At 35.4% G+C, this 24,588-nt stretch overlaps 1 protein-coding gene across 1 annotated transcript in view; it reads right to left on the bottom strand.

Annotated features, from left to right (window-relative positions):
* Positions 1 to 7,077: 7,077 nt before the first annotated feature.
* Positions 7,078 to 24,588, bottom strand: part of LRP1B (LDL receptor related protein 1B) — a 309,784-nt gene continuing 292,273 nt past the window's right edge. Inside the window, exons 81-85 of the mRNA XM_072874983.1 lie at positions 15,119 to 15,195; positions 12,879 to 12,969; positions 10,296 to 10,440; positions 9,172 to 9,270; positions 7,078 to 7,122 (exon numbers count right to left, since the gene is read on the bottom strand). Of these exons, the coding sequence (XP_072731084.1) occupies positions 7,078 to 7,122; positions 9,172 to 9,270; positions 10,296 to 10,440; positions 12,879 to 12,969; positions 15,119 to 15,195 (457 nt within the window). The remainder of the gene's footprint in view (positions 7,123 to 9,171; positions 9,271 to 10,295; positions 10,441 to 12,878; positions 12,970 to 15,118; positions 15,196 to 24,588) is intronic.

Here is a 24,588-nt window from a genome sequence, read left to right as displayed (position 1 = left end):
TTTTAAGCTGACAGTGGCAGTGTATTATTCCAGCAAAGGTCTATTTGCTGTGCTTCACATTTGCCAACATTGGGAACTACTGTTTGAAATTCAGGAGTCTTTCAAGAAATTCTTGTCAGAATTTCAGGTCTTGTCAGACTTGTCAGAAATTCAGGTGACTCACTCATGTGAGTCACCAGGAAGCATGTGTCCCAGTAAAAAGGGCCACCTACAACCTATGCAGTGCCATTTGCCAACCTTAGAGAACACCTAAACTGAGTTATCAGCATGCTGCTGTCAGACGCTGCACAACAGCGATCACCGTGGTATCTCAGGGAAAACTCTCTCCATCGAATTGTCAAGATCCCCTCAGATACACAGGCAGAAAACCATTTTAGAGACTTGCTCCAGCAAAACACAGTGCGGGACACACTCACTGCATCTGAACAACAACATAATTCCCCTCTGGAAAAAAAGGGCACTTACCTGGCACTGCTGCTCTTTAAGATGTTTTGCCTATATGTACACTCACACTGGAAGCATGTCTGTATGCAAACACTGCAGGCACAGCATCCATAAGGACACGTCTAAGGTTTCACTGTATTTTTTAAGATTTCACGAAAGGAAAAGGGGAGTAAACCTTCTTCTCTTTTACTCTCAAATGAAGTCACAATGTTTTCCATACCTTATTTCTTGGCAGCAAAAAATAGAAGGATGGGGCTATGAATTACATATAGACAACATGCCCCAGAGGAAAACCAGAAAGTTTATCCATATCTGCATTGGTTTCTCAGGGGAAGGTGCAGGCTGCTCACCTAAATGAAGGGGAAGAGCAGCCTCCTGGTTGGAGTAAGACCTGTTACAAGTGTGAATGGAGCTCCAAGCAGCTGCTCTAACCACGACGGGAGCTGACACATTTTGCTCGAGTCTGATGCACCAGCCCAGATACAGTCAATTATCCAGGGACACAGTCTCTGAGCTGACAGTGCACCCTGTAACCTCTCAGTCAGAGGTACGGATTCTTGGTTATACTTTCTGAACACCATGAAAAAAAGGCAGTGCATGATAATCCACCAGTCCACCAGAAGGGCGTGAAGTCTGGGACAGAAGACAGAAAGCTCCATCTGACATGCTCTCTGCTACAACTTTCCTACCAGATGTGACTGCTCTCACACCCAGCAATGATGTTCTCTTCAAAGGTTCATTCCTGCCTTTCTAATAGACCAGGACTCCACCACCCTTAGACTGGAATACCCTATTAGCCATGCGGGTGATGCCCAAACCTTACAGTCACCAATGGAATTAAAGCTTTGTATCTTAACATTGTCTCCTGCTCTTTGGACAGAGCAAGACCGTTGAGGCTCCTGGCCTGACTTAGGTCTTGGCCTGTTGCAGAGCTCAGTGTGCAGCACACACACAGGGCATCAGATTTAGACATCAGCACATCCAGGTATGTCAATGCAGGTGGAAACCCACTCCCCGAGGCTCAAGCACAATCCCTTCCCAAATTCTTGAGCTATTCAGGTGGCTGAACACTGATCTGTTGAGCCAATCATCTTTTCAGCTAGTGCTGTCGTGAATCTACATATGCTTATCTTATTCTGTTTAACGAATCATCAAACACCTACTTACGTGACACAAGATTGCTGCTTGTGCATTACCGACATGAAACACAAGTGAGAAACTGTTTGACTACACAGTTTTTTTTCTGAAATCTTTTGAGGTGCCAACTCTCGTAACGTTCAAAATTGTTTATTTAAGATTCAGAAAAATTCAATGACCAGCTTGTATAATCCTTTTTTTTCTCCAGGTTGAACACTCACTTTAAAAGAGCTTAACTAATCCTAAATTAATATATCCCTTGAGTTTCCATGGCAGTTTCAGACCTTTCTTTCTACTCACCTGTGAAAACGAGTTTTTACTCATAGGAACTACACATCAGTTCTGATACTATAGATATTGTGTATATGTACATATCTTGACATTTAAAAATTACTTTTTTTTTTTTTTACAAAAATGGATCATTATTAGGTTTAGTAGCAGTAGCGGAGGTAGTAGTATCATTGTCTTCTTTCCAGGAAAAACTCATTCAACAACCTCTTGAGGCCATCCCTCTATTCAAATACTACTTTGAAGACCACTGTCAGAGGTCATGAGAGTCACAACATGTACTAAGTGATGCGCAGCTGGCATAGGGAAGCAAAAAGATGCTTTATGCTTCTTTGGTCCTTTTTGTTATCTTACAATACGGGCACTAAATTAGAAACCCTTATTTTCATCAGATCTGTATTTCACACATGTGGAGATGGTAAGTGCAATAAATTAGAGAACTAGGATGACAAATTATCATTCCCTCTGTCAGCCATACTTCTGCCCATCTAAGACTTGAAAAATTCCAAATACCTCAATATCTTTGCAGAGATGCCCAGGGTTAGACAGACAAGATTCACTGTTGTTCTGCTTGTTCCACATGAAAAATGTCTTTATTTTTAAGGTTGATTACCTTGAGGACCTTTTATTATCGCTGACATTTCTTTCCTTTATCATCTTCTCATCCTCCAAAAAGGGGGATGCATGAGAAGACACTTGGTTTTATTCTGATACATTATGCACTTTTATGTGAAACAAATTTTCTGAAATGTGTTTACACAAAATTTTATTACATATGTGACCGCACTGATTCTGGTCACTAAGAGCTTGATAAAAATAAAATAATTACTGTTATATTAGGACCTTCTCTACAATCTCACTGATAGATAATAAACTTAGGTAGAAGTTTTAAAGGCTTTCCACTACAGAGCTTTCCTTCTGCAAACATCAAATCCCATGACTGTCTTGGAAATGAAAGACCAATTAAAAAATACACATCAAAATAAATATTCTCAAATGCGCTTCCTAGTGTGTTTGTCAACAGGACCGTATTCACGTTGGCAATCTTAGTTGTGCAGAATGACTAATCAAAGTAGCAAGAGCACCATCCATCTCAATTTGTCATTTTGAACTTTTGTTGTCATAATTTAGTGTTTATGCAAACTCTTGCATAGAACAAAAGGCCTATCGCAAGGCAGAGACTCCACTGCACTGTTGTTACATGTAAATATACTAGTATAACCTCTGTGGAAATAAAAAGATCTATTAGACACAATTACATAAAGTTTGGCACAAATGTTTTTTTTCATATGTTTTGTGTAGAGCTTCTCCACTCAGCACAGAATTTAAGAACGTAGTTTGTGATGGAGCACATCATGTCACCCTTCAAGCTTACTTTTTTTTTTTTTTTCTGTTGAATGAAAATGTGGGTAATGAAAGTAAAGAGAGACATAGAGCTGTATCGTGGTCACCCAGGAACCTGGAACCGTTTCTTAGCCTAAGAGTAAAACGTAAATGAACAGTGTATTTCAGGGTTAGATTTATCAGGAGTTCCATTTCCCTGAATAATTTTAATATCTGATATTTATGGAACCCACAAACTGCTTCACGTTGCTAAGAAAAATTATTAGTACTGTGGAAGAATAATTTTACCCTGATGAATTCAGTGAAATAGTACAGTACTAGCATTTCACATGAAATGTCATTAGTATCTTCAGGAAAGCAACCACAAAAATCCTTGCAACTATAGCCTGAAGAGACAGATGTTTTAATCAGTGATACAGGCACATTTATCCAAATTTTTTTCTTCTAAGCTTATGTCAAGTTAAAACCACATGAATCTGTGGCATTAACAGCAAGAAGGCTGTGGAAATGTAGAAAGTTAAAAAATTTTTGTTGTTCCTTGTAAAAGTTTATAGAATTTCCTGCCCAAAATTATTTTACTGAATTTATGAGGATGCACGTATAGGTTATTGATCGGGTTCTCAATCTTTCATCCTCCAGCTCCTTGTGTGTTTTGCACAGCTACAGAGCCTGGGGATTCTGGGGCTGTTAAAGGATTGTGAGAAATGGTTCCTATGGAGAACCTTGGTAAAGTAAGAAACAAACAAACAAAATCCATTGGGGATTATTACACCGATGTGTAATTTAAAGATCTTTAAGGCATGGCAGTGGTAGAGCTCAGTATCTCCATCAAAATTCTGCCTATAAACTTAAGACCAGATTCTGATCTAATATCCAGTATCTAATAGCTCCACTGACATCAACTGTGTACTTCTAAGAAAATAAATAAATTTAATTTTTTCCAAAGTAATTTACACTTAAGCAAGTGTAAAGTAAATAAAAATGTCTCACTGAAAGGCAACATGAGACATCACAATAAATAAATTTCATCAGGTCCGTATAAGACTTCATGACTTCAAACTCCTGTTACTTGTATACGAACTAGTTAAAACTTAGTTCTACCTGAGTATTAAAGATAGGAGATTTTCTGCCAGAAAATAAACAGTAACGTTTCTGAAAAGACCAACTACTTATGCCTCATAACATCTGTAATTATGTAATTACGTAAAAATTGAGGGCCAAATCCATCTCTGATGATGTCAGCAGAATAAAGGCAGAACCTGTGGAATCATAGCTGTATGGTATGAAACTATTTAATACAGTATTTTTATAGAAAATAAAATTGTTTTAAAATTCTATTGACATAATATACAGCTGTACACCTAAGTTATCCAAACATGTGCAGAGCTGCAAAAACATTCAAATAGAAGTTGTATAAAAAGCAAAAATTGTCATTAAGAAAAGGAATTTAGCCATTTGTACAAAGTAATGCTCTTTCCCTTCAATTTGCTCTTCTTTAGTTTTCATTTCATAAGTTAAATTTAAAAATTAGTCAACACACTGAATTAAGTATGTAGATTTTCATTTAAATAAATCAGTCAACAAATTTTTTATAAAGTATTTAACACTTCATTGTAGAAACATAGGCAAAATGACTATTATAACCAAAATGAAAAATACTGTTCAATTTAAAAAAATGTACTTAAACAAGAACCTGAAAAAGTTTATGATATGCATAACATTGTTCAAGCAAAATTGCACTAATATTACATAAATCAAGAGTTTTATAAAGGCCCCAATATGGCAAAGTTTAGAAATAGGTAGTATGCATGCACAATAGTACAACAAAAATCTTTTATAAAACAGCAGTTATTTTTGTAATGCTTGTACAAAGGGAGTAAAGAGCAACCACAAACATATTTAATCTGTTAGGTTAATATATGATGATAGCTAAAAGTCAGTCATGTCTAGCAGAGGAAGGAAGAGTCCTTCACAGTATATGTGTGAATAAGTCTTTTGTGCCTTTAAAGTTATGTATAAAATATTTCGATTCAGTCCAAACCTGAAAGAAATTGTATTCTTTATTTTCATCAAAATTAAAAAAGGTGAGTCAGATTTTTCCTCTTAGCAACAACAGAAAGCAGACCAGGTCAGAGCAAGTGCTGGAAACTGATACTGATGCTTTTCACTTTAGATAATTGGATCTTGATATTTAACCCAGACTATTGAAACTCGGGCCTAGGTAAGGTTTCACTAGTATGCAATTTGGTTATGTTTTACCTCCGCAATATCACAGTTCATCTTCATTTAAAGAAACTGCTGTGTTTTGTATTCTTTAATATCTCTAAACAGGTATGACTTTTTTGTGATTGTCAAAACTGAACGCTGTGATCATCTGTGTGTGCTTAAGGTTTGGGGTTTGGTTTTTTTCCCTACTGCTTGGTATGTGTTGGGGAATTATTAATCCATAAGTAATGCATGTGATTAAGTGAATAAATATATAATGCATGTGTAGGCAATGCCCTCTTGTGCTCTAGGGTGGCTACTGTCCTACAGGACTGTTGGAGTTCATATGCTTTGTCCCACAGCAAGTAAGGTTTCCGCTTCCAAGATATATTGTTACTATGTTCTATAAGGTTTTAATAAATACAAAGCTTGTTTACATGGTATATATGTTTAGTATATCATGTACAGTCACTGAATTTCTGAAACATAATCATTGTGTTCATGCAGATCATTAGATGTTTCATTTCTATAGTCTTGTTTACTTCTTGGCAACCTAAAGCTAATTTAAAAGCAAGTTATGTTTGTTTGTGAAAAGTTATCTAGCTTTATCAGGATCTGAAGAGAAATTCTAATGGGCACAAAGAAGAGAGTAGACCATTCAATCATTCTTTCACCATTTAAAATAAACAAAATTACACACTGTACTACAGCTTCCAGACTACATAATGAAAAAGTGCAGATACCATCTTCATCGATTAAGTAGAACCAAAAAAGTTCATAGAAAATAGATTGCTCATTTTCACGCTACAAACGAATATGTTGTTTGCAATTTTAACAAATTTAAAGGTGTGTTATTTCAGCAGCATTGTTGTAAATTGTACCGTAGTGCAGTTTCTTTTTCATAAAAATACCTTACAAATGGTCAGTCAAAAGTCATCAGCAAAAGAAAAACCCAGAAAACAATCAACCAAACAAAAAACAGAGGTAATGCTGATGCCAAAACAATTATAATACTGTTGGTACATAGAAAAGTAATCCTTATATTTTATACATTTATACAGAGTATAAAAGGTAACAGCAGATTATGCCACAGTCTCCCTTATCCCAATATCTATTTTCTTTGGAAGGAGTTCTCTTCTTTCATCAACACTTGCTAAGGAGTTTCGACAGTTTTGTCCATCCATGTATAACTTTGCATATACTGGATTGGCGTAATTTGTTGGCTGCAGAGAAATTAAGCATACATTAGATCAGTCGGATTAAACCAAAATAAATGTTTATGGAAATGGAAATGATTTTGTTAAAGCAAGAACAAGTACACATAAAATATAATTGGACATATTTAATAGATACCTGGACTTCTGCAAACCTGATAATGAGTTAATTATTTAGTTAAAAATTAAACTCATGATGAGACATGCTATTAAAATAATCAATGACATGACATGCAGCATATTATGATATTAAAACCATAAAAACAATGACAAAAATTAAAACAAAAACCTTGAAAAATGTCTCTGAAGTTGACTTGTCCACCTTATTACACTGGAAGATTTCAGAATAGATATGAAGAAGTTTATAGAGAAGGTGCACTGTGAGACCATGTGACAAGTTTAACAGTAGAAAACTGCAACCAACAGTTTCCATATATTACCTGTTCTAAGACATCAGCATCCCATCAATAGCTGACCATGTTTTCGAATTCTGTGGCCCAAATATACAACATGATTTGACCAAAAATTCAATACTTTCATAACGTAAATTAAACTTTAATAATAAACCAGCATAACTGTTATTATATCATAGTAGTTACAGATTGAGAAGAATTTTCTCAACGATTTTGGTAGTTTGGACTGTAATGAAAAAAATCTATTGAAATGAGTGGTACTTCAGTATAGGACAAGTCCATTTGTAATTCTGCAAAGCACTTCAGTATACGAGAAATGTCCTGAGTCTGGCAGTACAGAAGGATGTATAACATGGACGAAAACTTACTCTCCTATCACTCATGCTAAGGAGAAAGCACTACCCAAGGTTTATCATGTAAACGTCTCCACTAATTCCTTCATACTTTGTGCCTTTACTGTCTCCTAGAAGACCTTTGCTGTCCAACTAGATGTTCAGCTTTTTACCTACAATAGCTGGAAAGGGTACCTCGTGGCCAAAATCTTCCCCTTTCTTATAACTAACGAAACAGCACAGCTTTGCTTTCATAAATACTGAGTGGAACACCAGTAAGCTATAAAATAGGTAAATTGTTTGGTGTACATAAGAAGTGGCTAAACTTTAAATTACCCGAAACAGAAGTGGGTAGGTTTTCTTGACTTGCAAATATCCTGAGTACACCCTGGGTAACAAGGAATGACAGATGTCTAGAATCTTACTTCTTCCTTTCCCTGTTGATCAATACCATTTCTGAGCCCAGGATTCAGATATTCCTTAGGCTGCTAGCTACGGCAGTTACTCATTTAGTTAGTTAAAAGCTGCCTATTCCATTTATTACAGATGACAAAGTGATTGCCTGGTGTTTCACCTTTCCTGGAATGGAGGCAGAAGAAGGTGAGTCACATTTATTTAAAAAATAAGAAAGAAAGAAAGAAGAAGCTACTCTTCTATATTAATGGAACATAAATATGCAATCAACTGCTGTAGTAATTTATGAGAGCAAACTCTCAGTTATACCTGTCTTTACATTTGTCATAATGATTATAATCAGAAATTTAGGAAAACAGAAATTTAGTTTTATTGCAATTGACAGGACTTTTTATTCCATTGACAATCATTATTAAGGATGATAACCACAACAGAACAGAGACACTTGGCATCTATATAGTGCCTTATGGAGTTATTAAAATTATATATAATAGTAAGGTCTGCCTCATGAAACCTCTTTGAGTGGGTACTGATAGCATAATGCAGCACAGTGAGGTACCGAAAGTAACTGAAGTGACTTGAATAGCAAGACTTAATGTTAGAGATGGGCTTTCCTCATCCGTGGTTTTGTGCTCCATCAGAAATATCATACCCTATACAAATTGTTAAACTTCCAAATACAACATATTACAACCATGCAAGAATGCAAATGGCACAAAAGATGAAAAAATATATATATATATACACTGAGGCACATGAAAATGAATGTCATATTGATGTCCCTTTTTAATATTTTAAATTTCAATGTTTGCAAACATCATGCTAAATTGTAGTCAAAATCTGATGTTTTAAAAGTAACTGTTTTATAATAAAAATTGATTGAAAGCTGAACAATCAAAAATGCATTGCAAATATTAAAGGAAATTGTTCATTTTAGTGTGTATCAAATTCATCTATAATAAAAGGACTTGTTTTCATTTATTTGGGAACTTCTTTCCGTTTGATAAACTTCACTAAATGCCTGTAATTACATATAAACTGCAAATATATCAAGATACATGGCTGTGAATGCTATGCTAAAGTTATATAATGTTATGGAAAAGCATCACATTGCTTACTGGTTTTGCATTTCTTTGCAAAGACACATGTGTGGTTTTAGATCATGTTACAATGATGGGTACAGATGAAATTTTGTATGCAGAGAGGAACCCTTTATTTCAAATAGAAAATGTATTATTTACTGTCATTCTTCTTTCCATTAAAAGAAGAAAAACAGAATTAAAAACAAACAGAAAATGCCTCTATTCAGAAATGACAGACAAACTTTCTTTCGAAAGGGGCTGTGGTGGAATGAAATGGATTTGAATCATCATTTCTCACCCCTGTTGACAGTGGTCCTTTCAAGTCAGAGTTTAGGTAGATTGATGGAGCTGTGTGGGGAAGCTTGAATGCAGTGGGCCCTCCCCCTATGTATCTGGCCTGTATAAACAGAAAATTTTAGTTTCTGTGCTAATAGAGCGTTTTCCATGTGTACTTATCAACACTGTTAAATAAACAGTGCACTGATTTAAAACATTTTAGAATGACCTACAATTAAAAAAAAATCTACTCACAGGTATTCTTCAGCATGAAAAATCCTTGCATTCAATAGGAGAATAAAATTCAGCACTTTAAAATCATTTTCCATTAAGGATTAGAGCCAGACTTCACAATAAGCATTGGCTCAGTTACTCTTCCTCCAGTGAGTAACTCCATTTTCAGCTTACCTCTTGTATTCAGCACACTGACTATGGGATTCAGCAATGACATTCCTAGAGCTAACAGTAATCCGGTTATTGCTTTGTCAGAAATGCCACAGAATGATGGCTGCCCTTTGGTGTATGTCTGATTACGGAGCTCTAGGAAAGATATTGCAGCATTACCCCGTTCATCCCATGTCACATCACTCAGGGAGTTCAATCACTGAAGAGTGGTGCTGCAGAAGTGACAGCATCTTTTACAAGAAAATGATAATACTTACTAGCTTTGTGTAAACATTTAATCTATCTATCCAGCCAGGACTCTGAATTCTTTATGCCTTTGGAAGTTTTCATATATGAAATAAGTTAGTCTCATATGTATGCGTATACTCTTTCACACTTCAAACAGTAGACTGTACAATAATATATTTCCATTCGGTATTTGCGACTGGACGAAAAAGGTTGCGATTTGGCAACTTAAGGCAGATGTGTCTATGTCAAAAAAACCCATTTCATAGTTTAGGTCTAACTCTATTTTGGTAAAATACAGGCACTAGGAAAAACGTCCATCAGCAAGCATCAGACTGCAAAACAGCTGTTAATATATACATGACATTTATTCTATGAAATTTAACTTGCTTTTATATTCATTAACTAAATCTAAATGTCATTGTTTTATGTTTCTATTAATTACATTTAAAATCAAAACATTTGTAAGACATAAAATAAGTTGTGGTTTTGCCACTAGAAAAAGAAAAAAATTACCTTTTCTGCATTTACAGTAAAATCTGAGGCTAAAAGACCACCTTCACTGTGATCATGGCCCACCTCATACATGTTATATGACGGATTGCCAATTTCTACATTGATTCCTCCATTTATAATGGGTTGTCTTCTGATAGTTTTTGTCCTATAATTCATAAACACAAAAAAAAGCTAATGACTTTTCAAGTCTTTTCTTGGATGCTTCATCCCAAAATAGTACAAATTTTATTTTATTTCTCTTTAATCATTAAGACCAACAGGATGAAAAAGTGTTTCCTGCAGAGACAATCAGAAAATCCTTCCATTTTTCAAACAAAGTAGAAATCTGAGTCTATGTAGATCTCACATAAGCTGGAAGTAGCTTTAGATTGTTTTTCTCAGTTTGGCTGTAGTGGTATGAATTCATACAAAGTGCTCACTCGTTGTCTATAACCTGGACTTCCCCCTATTATTTCCAGATTTTCCTCACTTCCCAAGGAAAGCCTTGCAAATTCATTGCAGATTCCCTGCAGTAAAGAAGATGGAGTGAACATGAGTCATGTTCCCTCGCTCATTCATTTCACTTCCATTTGAAATCAGTTGCCCAAAGTCAGTTGTAATCTGAGGACAAGCAAATGGTTTCATTACGATGCATTAAAAATGTATGAACTTCTCATAGTTCCAGTTTGTATTCCCTGCCAGTGGTTATTGGAAAGCTGAAGTTGAACTTGAATTTTTTCAATCTTTAATAAAAGATAGAGTCTTATTTTTAACCTTGAATTAGATATCAGTAAAGATAAGTGATTGAGTTGAATTGTTTTAGTTGCTGAATTCATTTCTTTCAGCTAAGGAGGTGATTTTAGTCTGAGCAATTGAAATAACCTCAAAAGGGTAATTTTTCCCAATGCAATATGTTTTCTAGAATTACAAGGGAATAATAGGGAGGTCACAGTCAGGATGATAATAGTCGAGTCCTCTTGTTTGGTTGAGAAAAATGGAGTCAGTGTCTGAAATCCAATACACTAAAGGATCTGTATTTTTCAGAAATGGCATAGAAAAAATATTTCCTAAAATAAACATTTATCTGTAGTGTGCAAGCGTTGGACATCTATACCTAGTTTAATACTTGACAGTCTTCTTTGAAGAGATGAAAAAAACCCTAAAATACATTTTCAAATATAATTTAAGAAAAAAAAAAAGTTCTTTACTGAGGTTAGTTCTATTTCTCTACTGAAGATCTATTATTTAACAAGTTATTCTCAATAAGTTAAACAATTTACAGACCAGCAACTGTTTTCAGGATTTGGCTATCACTAAACTTGGTTTTTAGGTACAGCAGCATGTAATGACATCCATGGAGCGTGGCAGGGTCAGCGTTACTAACAGTATGTCCAGGGAATGTATTTATCTTGCTGGCTTTTCAGAAAGGATTTAGAAATTAATGCTTGCTACTTAGCACCAGAGTTTGCAGGAGAGATGCTATGTATGATGCTAGATGATAGTAACTTAAAAGATTCTTTTAGTCTGGAGAACTGAAATAGTCTCATAAATGGTCACATTTACAGAAACAGTAGATTCATCACGTATTTCTAAAGAACTTTACCAAAGAAGACATTATCTTGGTTTCAGAGGTGGGGTAACAAGCCCCAGGAGAAAGGAAGACAGCTACTCAAGACCAACCAGCAGGCCAAGTACAGGCCTGAAGTAAATGGTTTGCTGTCTGATTCCCACTCCAGGTCTTCCCTAGTTAGTCATGTCCTTATTACTAGGAATCTTTCCTTGTTAAATCTGCATCACCACTAACGTCACTTTCTCGTTTCTCTGAACATGAGAAAGTTAGCAGCTCTCTCAGGTGTCTGCATACAGTAGAAACACTTTTGTTTCCCCACCACCCAACATGGCCTTTGAAGAAATGGCCAAAGTCAAAACATCTACTACACTCATACTGTCTACTACACTGAATAAATTAATTATCAGCTCTAAGGCAGCTAAATTCAAGAGTACAAAGATTCACTGTTCAGTGCTGGAATTTGGCTTCCTATGCAAGATACTAAAGAAATACATAATGGAGACAAGGCTTGGGACTCTACAGTAGATACTTTGAACATTGCTTACATCTTCAGTATAACTTATATAAAATTGAAAAGAACTAATAAAAGTAAATAAATTGAAGTGAACTGTAACTAGAAACTGGAAATTCTGCACAGGCTCTATCTGAAAGTATTTATAGACATGAACAACATTAATTACATGGTTCCAATGAAATACATTAATTCTGTTTGCTAAGTTCACTAAGTCTCTGGATAAAATTATTAACACTTATATAGCCTTGGCAGGATTGAGCAAACTGGATAAGAAAAGAACTACATTTTCTTATCTAGTATATGTGGAATATAAGTATAAATAATAGACATGTTTGTTCCAGCAAGTAGCAAAACATGACTAACTCACTGCATCCAGAAACAAGTTTTGGGTTGTTTGTTGTGGTTTTTCTTTTTTTTAATATCTGCCTAACAGATATAAAGTGAATTTTTTCTATCAAAAAGATACACATACTTTAAAGATTTACTTTTTTTCTTCATACATCAATATAAAATTACTTACCTTCGTTTCCTTTTGCAAAGAAATAGTCCAATTACCAGAGTAGTGATCAAGGTCACCAGTAAAACAAGAGGAACAATGATTGCAATGCTTCCTAAAATAGGAAAAGGAAATATCATTGAATACTCACAGCTACATCTAATAATTTCTTCACAGCTGTAAAACTGTTAAATTAATTTAAAAATAATAATTTCCCTCATCAACAAACGTAATTTCATGTGATGAGTTTCACTGATTTGAGATGTTAATGTTGATCAATTAAAAAAAAAAATCATTACAGATAATGGTGTACACACAAGTACTCCGAGCAACAAATCAGAAGCTTCCTCTTTCTGGATACCAATATACTTTGGACTAATTCCCTGCCCTCATTTGCAGTGATACCTTATGAAGGCGTGCGGAATTGCTGAACAATTTGGATTGGAGTGGCATGGCCACTGACTTTAACTGCCACCATCATCTTCAGCGGTTTATTTAAGTCACACAACTATTAATTTAAAATATCCAGTAGGCATGGCTCTCATTGAAGAATTCCATTATTAGCATTTATATATATTTATTACTTTTATTTGTGGGAAATGAAAAATAGTAAGCAGTATTCATTTCTAGATGGTTGGTGCATTCCTGCATTTTACTGCATTGTACTCGAGAGCCAATAATTTTGTTATGTTGATATAGGCAATCAAGGAAACTACTATAATGCTTAATGTAGCAGAAAAACAGTGCACAGATCAGACAGCGATGTTAAAGGAGAGGAGGGAACAGGGAAGAAGAAAATGGGCTTCCCATTATTTTGGCATATAACTTGACTGAAATGAGACTACCTGCAAAAATAAGGTCAGCAATTGTACCCTTCTAAGAATTTCTCAGCTTTAGTGTAAGTACCTGGCAATAAAGAAATACATGCAACAAATAATTTTATGTTATAAAAACTGGCCCTTATAAACTACAGGGCTCCAGTATAAAGCCAATGTGGAATGACGTGCATTCCTTTAATATCCCAATCCTTAACTAGTGGAAAACAAAAATATTGCTGGTTGTTTCATAGGTTACATTTATTGATTTATTAAAAAAATAAGCTGTTGGCAGTCTCTGCTCTACTTTAAACACAATCTAACTAAAGAATTGAAAAAGATGCCTTGAATTCTGCCTGAAGGCTTACTGAAAGCCAAGTCAGGTTGTCAGAGGCCCGAAATGAAGTACTACTGAATAAAAACTTGAAGCATCCCAAGTTCACTTCAGCTTATGAAGATTCAGCATGTAAAGGACATTACAACAATGCTATTTTAAGATAACATTTGATAAATAACTGGATGAAGGTCTACTTAGGGGGCAAAAGAAAAAAAAAAAAAAGTTCATTTTGTCTTGGCAGGTAAACGTTCAAGAAAAAGAACTGAAAAACCGCCCACTGGCCATGAATTGCCTTCTGGTGACCATGATGCAGACTGGGGTCTAAGAGCAGGCACAAGACAAACACCAATTTCCCAAATCGTAGCAGTTATTCCCTCAACTTGAGATACTGATCTAGGTTCTGGCTGCTTTTTTGCCTGTTTCCAGCTTGTAAGTGTTATTTCACTTGTCTGGATCGCTACGAAGATTTCATCTAAGCATCAAGCTGACCTGAATAGTGGGCGATTCATTTTACTGCTCCAGTTGGGTTAAATGTGACCAAGAGACGTACAGCAGGGTACCATCAGCGTACTCAATGCACCACAGGGAACCTTGTACAGTTTAAACTGCCAATAGTGTAGCAATACCATCCTTTTATGCTTACAGACATGTTTAAAAAAAATATGACAGGAGCTATTCTTACTTTCAGGATGATTTTCACAGTAGGTAAAATTCAAACCTCTGTAGACAGCCAATGCAAAAGTTATGAACTACTTACAAGTCTATTTTTGATGCTTTCAGTAGGACTGAAATGGTCAGAGGTCTCGTACTAGTTCTCTGCACAGCAGTGATATCACCAAGCACTTGCGACTTGATATGCTTTCTTTAAGAAAAGCGCAGGCTAGCCCTTGAAGCAGTGAGTGTATAGCATATGGCTTGCATCCAAACCACCTCATGAAACACTGAATGTCAATCAAAAAGTCGAGAGATCTACATTTGTTTATTTTTTTTTTTTTAAATACAGGTAACCAGCACATTTCATGACACAAACTCACATCCTAAAATATCACCAGGTTAAAATTTCTAAACTGAGGCAAATTTGGCAAGTGATAGCAGTTATTTGAAGTACTTACTTGTACTGATATTGTCAGACTTGCTGCTTTTGGGAGCTGGCCTCTCACACTGTGTGCCTGACCAGTTGGCTGAACATCTAAAAGGATCCAATTAAGATGGTGAAGTTAATAGATGTCAGCCATTAACACACTAACCTATTAAAGAGACCACCAGCATCTTCTCAAGAGCTACACGAATGACAACAGTGATTCTACAAAATAAACAATAAGCTTCATGGAAGGAGTCAGCAGTACGCTGCCATGGCACGCACAACATTCTGAGTACGTTTTTAGTTTAAAACTATAGCTTTGTATCTTCAATTCCTGTTATTATCACTGCAATCTTCATTCCAGAGTCCTTTTCTAAAATTCTTGAATAATAAACCAACAGGCATAATCAACGGTATATTAACATCCTATTAAACCAACTACCACCTACAATGCAATAATAAAGGAACACTTGAGCTGGATCCACACATAGCCAACTTAGTCCAGCAAGGCTTATTTGCTAAGGCGCTTTATTTGCACCATATTATTTCAGGGTCAGCTTTGATCTAGAAGCTCTAACAGCCACGTCCATATTGCACAAAGCATATCTGATGACACAAACTACTACACACATCCAGTAACCCGCAGTATCCACAGCAATTGGCTCCTTCCACAGTTCTGCTGTCCCCCATTGTTCTGGATAATGCAAAGTTTACTGTAGAATAATTCTTACGGACCTGGTTGTAATAATTTACTTGAACGATTAAGACCTATCTTTGACTAACATTCACAAATTAACCAAGGTTCCCCTTTTCTCTGCTTTCAGATTTAATTTTTTTCCTGAAAATTCTACAATTTAATGGCTTCAGCTTTTTGAATTTTGAACTATATAACTAGATATGTATTTGCAGAAATATATATGTGTATGTGTGTAAGCAGGTGTGAGAGTTAGAGCACGAAGAGCTGTCCTGAAGGGACAGGAGTATCTACTGGCTTCAGAGGGCCCTGAACACTGTTTATGTTCAGAACATATGCTTCATGAGCCAGGTGCCTGGATGAGTACACAGTTATTCTGCTATAATTTCCTTGTGTGAATATCAATATGCAAATATTTCTTCAGTTGGGATTCAGAATGCTCTCCACGCATACAAGCAAACACAAGGAGTCCATGTATGCGGACTCAGCAAATCTGTCAAAAATGGAAACAAATACCTGAATGAAATTCAATTGCTTATTCATCCTGCTGTAAATATGATTAAGTTTACTACAGAACCTCAAACTCTCCTTGTGGAAACGGCAGGAAGTAGTCACTTTTCATCTGCCTCTGTTGCATATTGTGCAATGAATCATATTTTTTCTACGTATTTTTGAATTATTTATGAATTTTAACGTGGTTTATCTTTAGGAAAGTGCAATAGAGCATTACCTTGCATGCAGTTCTAAGAACTACTGTTATCTGACGCCTTTCTCAGGATTTAACAAATTGCAGAGTTTAGCGGTGGACATGCTTAATGATTGACATTGTTCTATAATGCAAAAAGGTTTGGAAAGGTACAAAATATTCCAGACAAAAATTGTGGAATTCTTACAGGAGAGCCCTAAGCAGCTTTGCTGGTGATGCTTTTGACCGTTTTGTCTTTGCAGACCACTGCAGAAGAAAGGCTAATTTCTCTCTTTGCTCCGAAGCCTATTTAGCACAATCCAACACTCAGATTAATCTCTTTACTGGATTTCATATTAAGTTTTAACTTTTTTGGGGGGAACTAACTTCATTTTTGGTGGGATATGTTATGAAGGTGCTTAACTCAAACTCTGCAGAGGTAAGGCACAGATGGTTTTTAAAAACATGTTTATTAATTGATAGTTGATTCAAAAATTTTCACACAATAGATAAATTGCATTACAATTTAGAAGTTCTTAACGTTTATTGAAATAAGTTTGTTTACTCAAATAAACATGGTAAATACACACTTAAACTTCCTCACTGCAAAGGAACCCCCCAATTACTAATTCATTGTACACATTATGGTTCACAATGATATATTTTAAAAATGAACCCAACTGACATTTCCACTCCTGCACCACTTTAGCACATTCTAAGTCACACAGAACACATGATTTTAATCTTTTAAAAGATGCGTCTGTTCCATTTTTTTACAGATGTCTTTTTAGCAATTATATCAACTGGAGATGATTCCACTGACAGCCTACCTTACTAAGATACTATTCAAGGAACTTGTTTTTTCAAAAGATCACTATTCAACATATGGCTGCAAAATAAGTATCTCCATTCTTGCAGAGAAACACCATAAAACTTTATACTTAGAATATTCTACTGGGATCCAAACTGTTGGCATGTGACAACCATGAAATAAAGTCTTTATATTTCTTACTGGAAGTTTTGCATCATTGCTGTTGGGGATTCAGCTCATGTGATTAAAGCTTGTTATGAGAGGCAATTTTCATTTAATACTACAGTATTGAAAGGGAAAGATTTCTCTGAGAGTTAGACATATCTTAACTTTGTACCTAAATCCGTATATTGAAGGTTTCAAATGCTTCTGCTGTCTAAGGGAATCATTACTATAAATCTGTCTTAAAACAGTTTAAAGAATATAAGATAGTGAGACTAGCAAAAGAATCACTATGAAGCATGTAAGTATAAGCTTAGGAGAAAATTGTGTATAATGTACAATTATGCTCTTCAAAATCTTACAGCAGATATGACACCACAATAGCTGGTGAAGACAGAAATCCTACAGCTATATATGTAGTAAACAGAGGAACAAATTAAGGTAAGAATATTAGCAGTTCTTTATTTATCTTGGCATTTTAATTGTAAAAGTCAGAAATATTGAAACACTTCTGAGGCATTTGATAAAAGTCTCATAAAAACATGATAGCTAGTTGCCACTTCATTTTCATTTTTTCCAAATGCTTGCTGTCTCCAATAAACTTCACAGGGACTGAAGCTGACAGGATGGCAGTCATTTCCTTCTATACTCAGAGGTAAAATGATTGCCCTTTTATGGTCCAGCAAGCTAGTAAAGACTTGTCTTGGGCAGACAGAATAGAAAAAGAAATAAAACCCAGGGGAAAGGTATGTTGTCTGCAAGGGAATTTGACACAGAAAATTAGCCATGAGCAGGCACATGAATAATGATGGGGTTGGGACATGGACAACTGTTCATGTAGGAACATGGGAAACGAGCAGGTCTTAACCAGTTTCAATTGTCTTCAGGTACCGTAGACAGAAATTGTTCTTAATAATAACATCTTCTGATATTAGGACATTTAAACTCAGACTTCTCAGTACCTAGCATGGGAACTGGCTTCTGGCTCAATTTGCTGCACAGTATTTTGTACCTTTACAAATCGTTTGGTACCAGGAGCTTTTGTTCCGTAGCATTATCAATAGTTGTATGGTCAGAGATAGGACATTTGCAGTATGGGCAAACAACATTAACAAAGCAGAACTACACAAAGCCACTGCTTTCATTGAAAACATTCATATTATCAACAACTACAAAAAAAGAACAGTCATAATGTCTGATTTGAGCTACACATAAACAAATACAGATGGAAACAGATGGGGAGCTTGACAGTGAAGGCAGGTTGGAGTCAGCTGAGTGGTGCAAGGTGCTACAGTGAACATCTTAAGTGGCAAATCCCCAGTTCCCAACAGGGTCGGTGAACAAATCAAAGAGCAACAGTATCACAGAGAATGCCAATATAAAAACTGAAAGCGAATGTAATAAATAAAGGTTGTACACAGTCTGCTGCCAAGGTCATTAATAAAACTATGCTACCACTCTCTCTGTTACAATTTAGCTCTACATTTAGAAAGAAATGACTGCTTGGGAAACACGTTCTGAGATACAGAATGCCTACGTGATAGGAATTATTTATTTCAAGGAAATAGTATTACAGATGAGAGAAGTTTTAAAAACTTTAAACTGCAATTATAAAGATGCCCCACTTGTAATGAAGAATATTTAGAATTAACGTATTTACCTTTCAGAGACTGATCATGCTGTTGTTACAGAATCTATTCATGAGAGAAAATGTCTCTCTCCTCTATTTTTGTAAAACCCTTACAGGTCAGTGCACTGAAACACTCTAAACTCAATTATACGGGCACTTGACCAAAAGAAACCATTGCACTATGAAATGTCTGAACAAATAGAAAAAAATAGTAAAAAGGCTAATTTGGTGGCAGTGTGCAATTTTTTTTTATTTTGTTTCTCTTTTTTTGCCTTTTTTTGGTGCCACAGGCATTGTCATAAAAATATAATATAGCAGGCATGATATGCAGTTAAAAGTGTTTTTGTAGACAACTGCTTTCCAACTCAATATACCAGTGCGTATCAAAAAAATGACAGAAAGCAGCATTGAAAGATTAGTCTAGAAAGTATAACAGAATCTGTGAAACAGTCATTACAAAATAGAGGTGGAAGGGGAATTGAAAATGTTTCTTACCTATAAATGATATTTCTTCATTATACAAAGTAATTTTCTAACTTTGCTTTTCTTTTTAGTCACGGCATAGATAGTAATGTATAGTAAAACATCCTGATGACAGTATCCAGCCTCACTATTTTAAGAACACTTACATTAAAATTCCACTGGAACATGTCTTATAATTAATATTAAAACTATGTGTAAGATGAGAGGAGAGGACATCTGTATTATAGTTAGTTACTATCTGTATTAAATTGCATTGAAAGACAGAAATCAAAATAATCCCCTTTTCCCCCCCAAACTCTGTAGGATCACATAGAATGACAAAATTATTGCACTAAACTCAATCACTAAACTATTTCTTATAATAAATTTAGCAATACTTTTGGAAATACGCTTTCTTCATCCAGGGAGCTGATATTATAGTTATACCCACAGATAAACCCTCAAGGATACAAAGAACTTTCATAACAATGAAAGACCAAAAATCCCACCCCAGCTTTGATCAATAGCACATCTTGTACCTTCTCCTATATAGTAGGGTTTAAGTATTTTCAAATAATAATTTTTCCTTAATATTTTATACAAGAACAGATCACATTTTCATACTTTTGCCTAATGAGCATCACTTGGTATCTTTATAAGGAAAACAAAGTGAAAGACTTTGATGTAGAAGCTAAGGGAGAGAAACTCTATGTTACTTGAAAATGAAATACAGATTATTTTGCAATCCAATAAATTAAGAATAGGAAAATTGCATAATCCAAAAGCAGGCAAAACAACAGAAAATTACTTTTGAGGAACCCAAAGAATCTTATATTTAGTAACAACATACATGTAAAAATAAAATGTGACTTTAAACATGAATTTAATTTGTGCATGACATTACTATACACAAATCATCATTCACAGTTGCTGCATGGTGTTCACTGCAAAGGAACAAGTCTTCAGATGCTACTCAGCTTCTATCATCCCACGGTAAGAAAAAGAAGTAATTGAGGGTCATTAAACTTCATGTTATTAGCGATATGTGTACAGTACATATGCTATACAAATATTAATGTTATTAACATAGAGTAAATATATAAAGTTAAGCATGTCTAGATGACTTCTACTGTAGCTGAAATTATACTGAGCAACAAAGCAAAAGGAAAAGAATAGATTGAGGTGGTAAAAATGGGAACAGAATGAGAAATGACTGGATCAATAGGTATAGGACAAATCACGTTTTTGTCTCCTTCTCATAGAGGCAAAGTAAGCAGTGATGTACAGCAGCAGCTACTATGCAAGTTCTATCCGAACAATTTTAAACTCATGGACAAAGGATATCTGCATTACAGCCTAGCTAGTAAATGTTCAATGAAAAATATACATACTACTCTTTTCCAAGGTCTTGTCACTTCTTCCTTTGACAACCATTCTTCAAACATCTGTTTGCATTTAATTCTTGAACTAATACTAGTTTGTGATACAGACTGAATGAAAGATCTTCTATAATATAAAGTTATAACCTGCTGATTTTGTTCAAATTCAAGACATTTATAACAAAGGTATTCTTAGTTGAAAAAGAAAGGTCTCAAAGAACTAGCATAACACTGTGAAATTCCTGTTGTAATTGGGTAGCTCGTTAAATATACCCTAGGAAATCATATGGAAAACATCTATTGAAAGATACTTGATAAAATTTTCTGTTCTCTGACTTAAACTGCCTGTCATGGTTACAATTGCCTTCTACTCTTGGGTAGTCCTCTCAATGCTGCAATTGTTCTACGCTGCAGTAGCTTTTCCTACTCAAGCTTCAGAAAATGCCAGTCAGGGGATTGCACGGAGCAGTCTCGTTCTTGTCCACAACTGGACTATGGGTGTATCTTGACCTTTTTTTGAACAGAGGTCTGCCATAGTTATGACTTTTACATTTACTTATGTGCTTGCATGTACTTACAGTACTTGTACAAGTCATACATATACTTACATAAAAACTGTTCATATTTGAGGATTTCTCAACACAAAAGGAATGTCAAGAGGGAGGTATAGCATCACAGGAATATGAGCTGGAGGGAAGTTCCTCCAAAAAGAGGTATGCACTCTTTTCTTTCTGATTTCCATGACACACACACGCAGACGTGCGCACAGGTGCATGTACGTACACACACACACAAGCACACACACAGCGTCTCTCTCCAACCTACTGGAAATAAAGCTGGCAAGAACATCTCTCTTGTTTCTTTCACTCCTGTAGGAATTTTTTATTTATTTATTTATCCATGTCTCCCAAGTTCAAGCTTCTTGTTATCACTTTTAAGAAATTTCACAACTTTTTCTCTCCCCATTTGTTCACTATAGTCTTTAACATATTACTCTGCCAAAATTCTCAGTTTAGAAATGAAGTAATTTATTCTTTCTTCACCTTTCACTTTTCAGTTTCTTCTGCTACCAGTTAAGCTTTCTGTCAAGCTCCTGTATGGTATGTGCCTTTTAATTAATCTGAAAGACCACTGATTTCTCTACCTAATTTGCTCTCAAAGTCATGCATCTGCTTACTGCAAGCAATTAAACTATCCAGGATGACTTATTCTTCATTATAGAAGAAATGATGTTTGTTCTAATGTAGAAATACAACACATACAACCTGAAGCCCTCTGAACAGTCAACACATCTAGCCACAGGCAACTGATTTAATGCTGTACATTGTCCTCTGAATTTCTCTCTCTGTTGCTGATGACACCTAGGAAACAGAGGCTCCGAACCACAGATACACAGAATTGCACACACCTCTATGCAGAAAGTAACCTAAGAAGGAATAAATTACCATCCTCTTAATTAGCCAGGATAATATAATCTTACTTGTTTCACCTTAAAGTCCTCAGCCACAGTCATACGGCATTGCTCAAAAGCTCATTAGAGCATTTAAAAACTCTCTTTAAATTTAGTTGGCTTTAGTTAAGGATCAATATGATTTACATCTTCTACTGGTTTTGACTGTAAACTTATAACAGAAACTATCCTTCATTATATTTCTATAATGCCTAGTGTATGGGGGTTATGATTTGATCACATTTCATTGCAGATGCTAATCATAATACTACTACTACAAACAGACCACATCTATGTGCAGATGCAAATAATAATAGTAATACAAATTAAAAGACGGAATTATAGCAACCTATAGTTACAGTGAAGGTATAAAAGAAAAAAAGGTGAGAGAGGGTAATATTCTGTACTACAGAAATTGATAGAGCACTGCCTGTGTAACAACCAATAACAATCTTGTGTACCTCAAAGTTTTAACTTTTTTCCAACTGTCTTCATTGGTAAAGTAACAACCTATAATCTCTCCCTAAACCTTGCTTCTCTTGCATGAATGTATATGCAGTTAGGTAATTAGTGAGAAGGAAAGAGAGGGGCAAATAAAGGTAATTATTAAAACAAAAGACAGACTGATAGAACAGATGGAACTGACAGTTTGTGAAATAAATACAAAAAGCATTTCTTGATTATTTCCCATCTGAATCTGATCTCCTGATCATTCTGTTTTCAAAGGATTTGTGAAGTTACTGGTGCAATTCAGACATATCTCATATGCTTCTGGTGTTATACACATCACCTCTGCCCCAACCCATTAGTGAGTAGTACTAAAGATATCCTTAAAAAACTTAGTATGTGAATACTAAAAAGATAGTAGCTATATGCAAGATAAAAGACACCCTCAGTGGTACTTTGTTAAAATTTGAGGTACTGACCTTTTCTGAATATTCTGATATCAAATTATCTTGCAACCTTTGTTATTGAGCAAGAAGGACAATAACAGGGTGGGGGGGAGAATGTTCTTTATATTCCTAAAAATAATGCTAAGAATTAATAATCTAGATTGCATAGGACCTTATATCCAAAGAGATATCACAGTATATTTTGTGTCTTTTAGAACCTGACAGATCATTCATTGAAACTGGAGACCAACTTCACAAAACCTTCCTTTTTTGGTGGCTTATATGCAGCCACAGTGAGGCCTTAATTAATTCCTAAACTGGTTAGGTGAAAAGCACAACTTCTATTTCCAATGTGCACCTAATATTTACTGCATTCAGGTTTAAAAACAACGTGAGATAGGAAGATAAAATAAAAATGTCCCCTAACAGTACAGGTTGGTAAAAGGAGAGTATGTTCTTACAGGCTTATAGTTCCTCTGTATAATTATGGCTTTAGGATTGCCCTTCAGAACAGATAAATCTTATTCTCTGTTGTCTTTACTGAATGATAATAAGGGCTTGATTATGTATAAAGTTTGCATTCTCAACTGATCCAGCTGTAAGAGAGAGAGAGGAGTTCTTGCTGAATGACAATAAACCCAGCCATTTCCTATTTCTTCTAAAAATCACCCACCCGTGAATTGGAGACTGGTTAAGAACAATGTTAGCCCTTAGATAAGTGTCTCTCAGAGACCAGAGACGGATATCATATATAGCATGGCCAGACATGCAGGTTGGAGGGATAAACCATTTTCCCTAACAGCAGAGCAGAACATACAGAGAAAATCTTCGAGACTCCTGTTTGCTGACACAATGACTCTCGTGAAGCACGGGATTATTTCATTCCTTCCTGAGGTCTTCTACTTGTCAGTATCAGGTTGGTAAAACTATAAACAAGCTCCAGTTAAGAACTAATTTGGTGCCAGAAAAACACAAGATATTGGGAACAACTGGAGCTTGAACTGAGGTTGGCAAGGAGAACTGAGACATACGGAGTTACGCTTCTTCCTCTCTATCACTGTAACTGTCTTCAACTCCATCAAACAACTCCTATTTGCTTCTCTTCCCTTTCCTCTAAGCCACCTTGCCTTCGTATAAAAAAGAAACAATTTAGAAGATTCTCTTAACAATTCCTAGACCCAGGCAGCGGTGGCCATACTAACCCAACAATCAGTCTAAAGAGACAACACTAGCTCTATCTATACTTATATTCTGAATGTGAAGAAGTTAATTCTGTACTTATGTATGACACACGGAGATACGAACTGTTCCAAGCAATGATGTTCCACACTAATG

Source organism: Ciconia boyciana, chromosome 10 (assembly GCF_034638445.1).
Source record: "Ciconia boyciana chromosome 10, ASM3463844v1, whole genome shotgun sequence".
NCBI classification, from domain to species: Eukaryota; Metazoa; Chordata; class Aves; order Ciconiiformes; family Ciconiidae; genus Ciconia; species Ciconia boyciana.
This window is presented reverse-complemented; position numbering and strand designations above follow the sequence as displayed.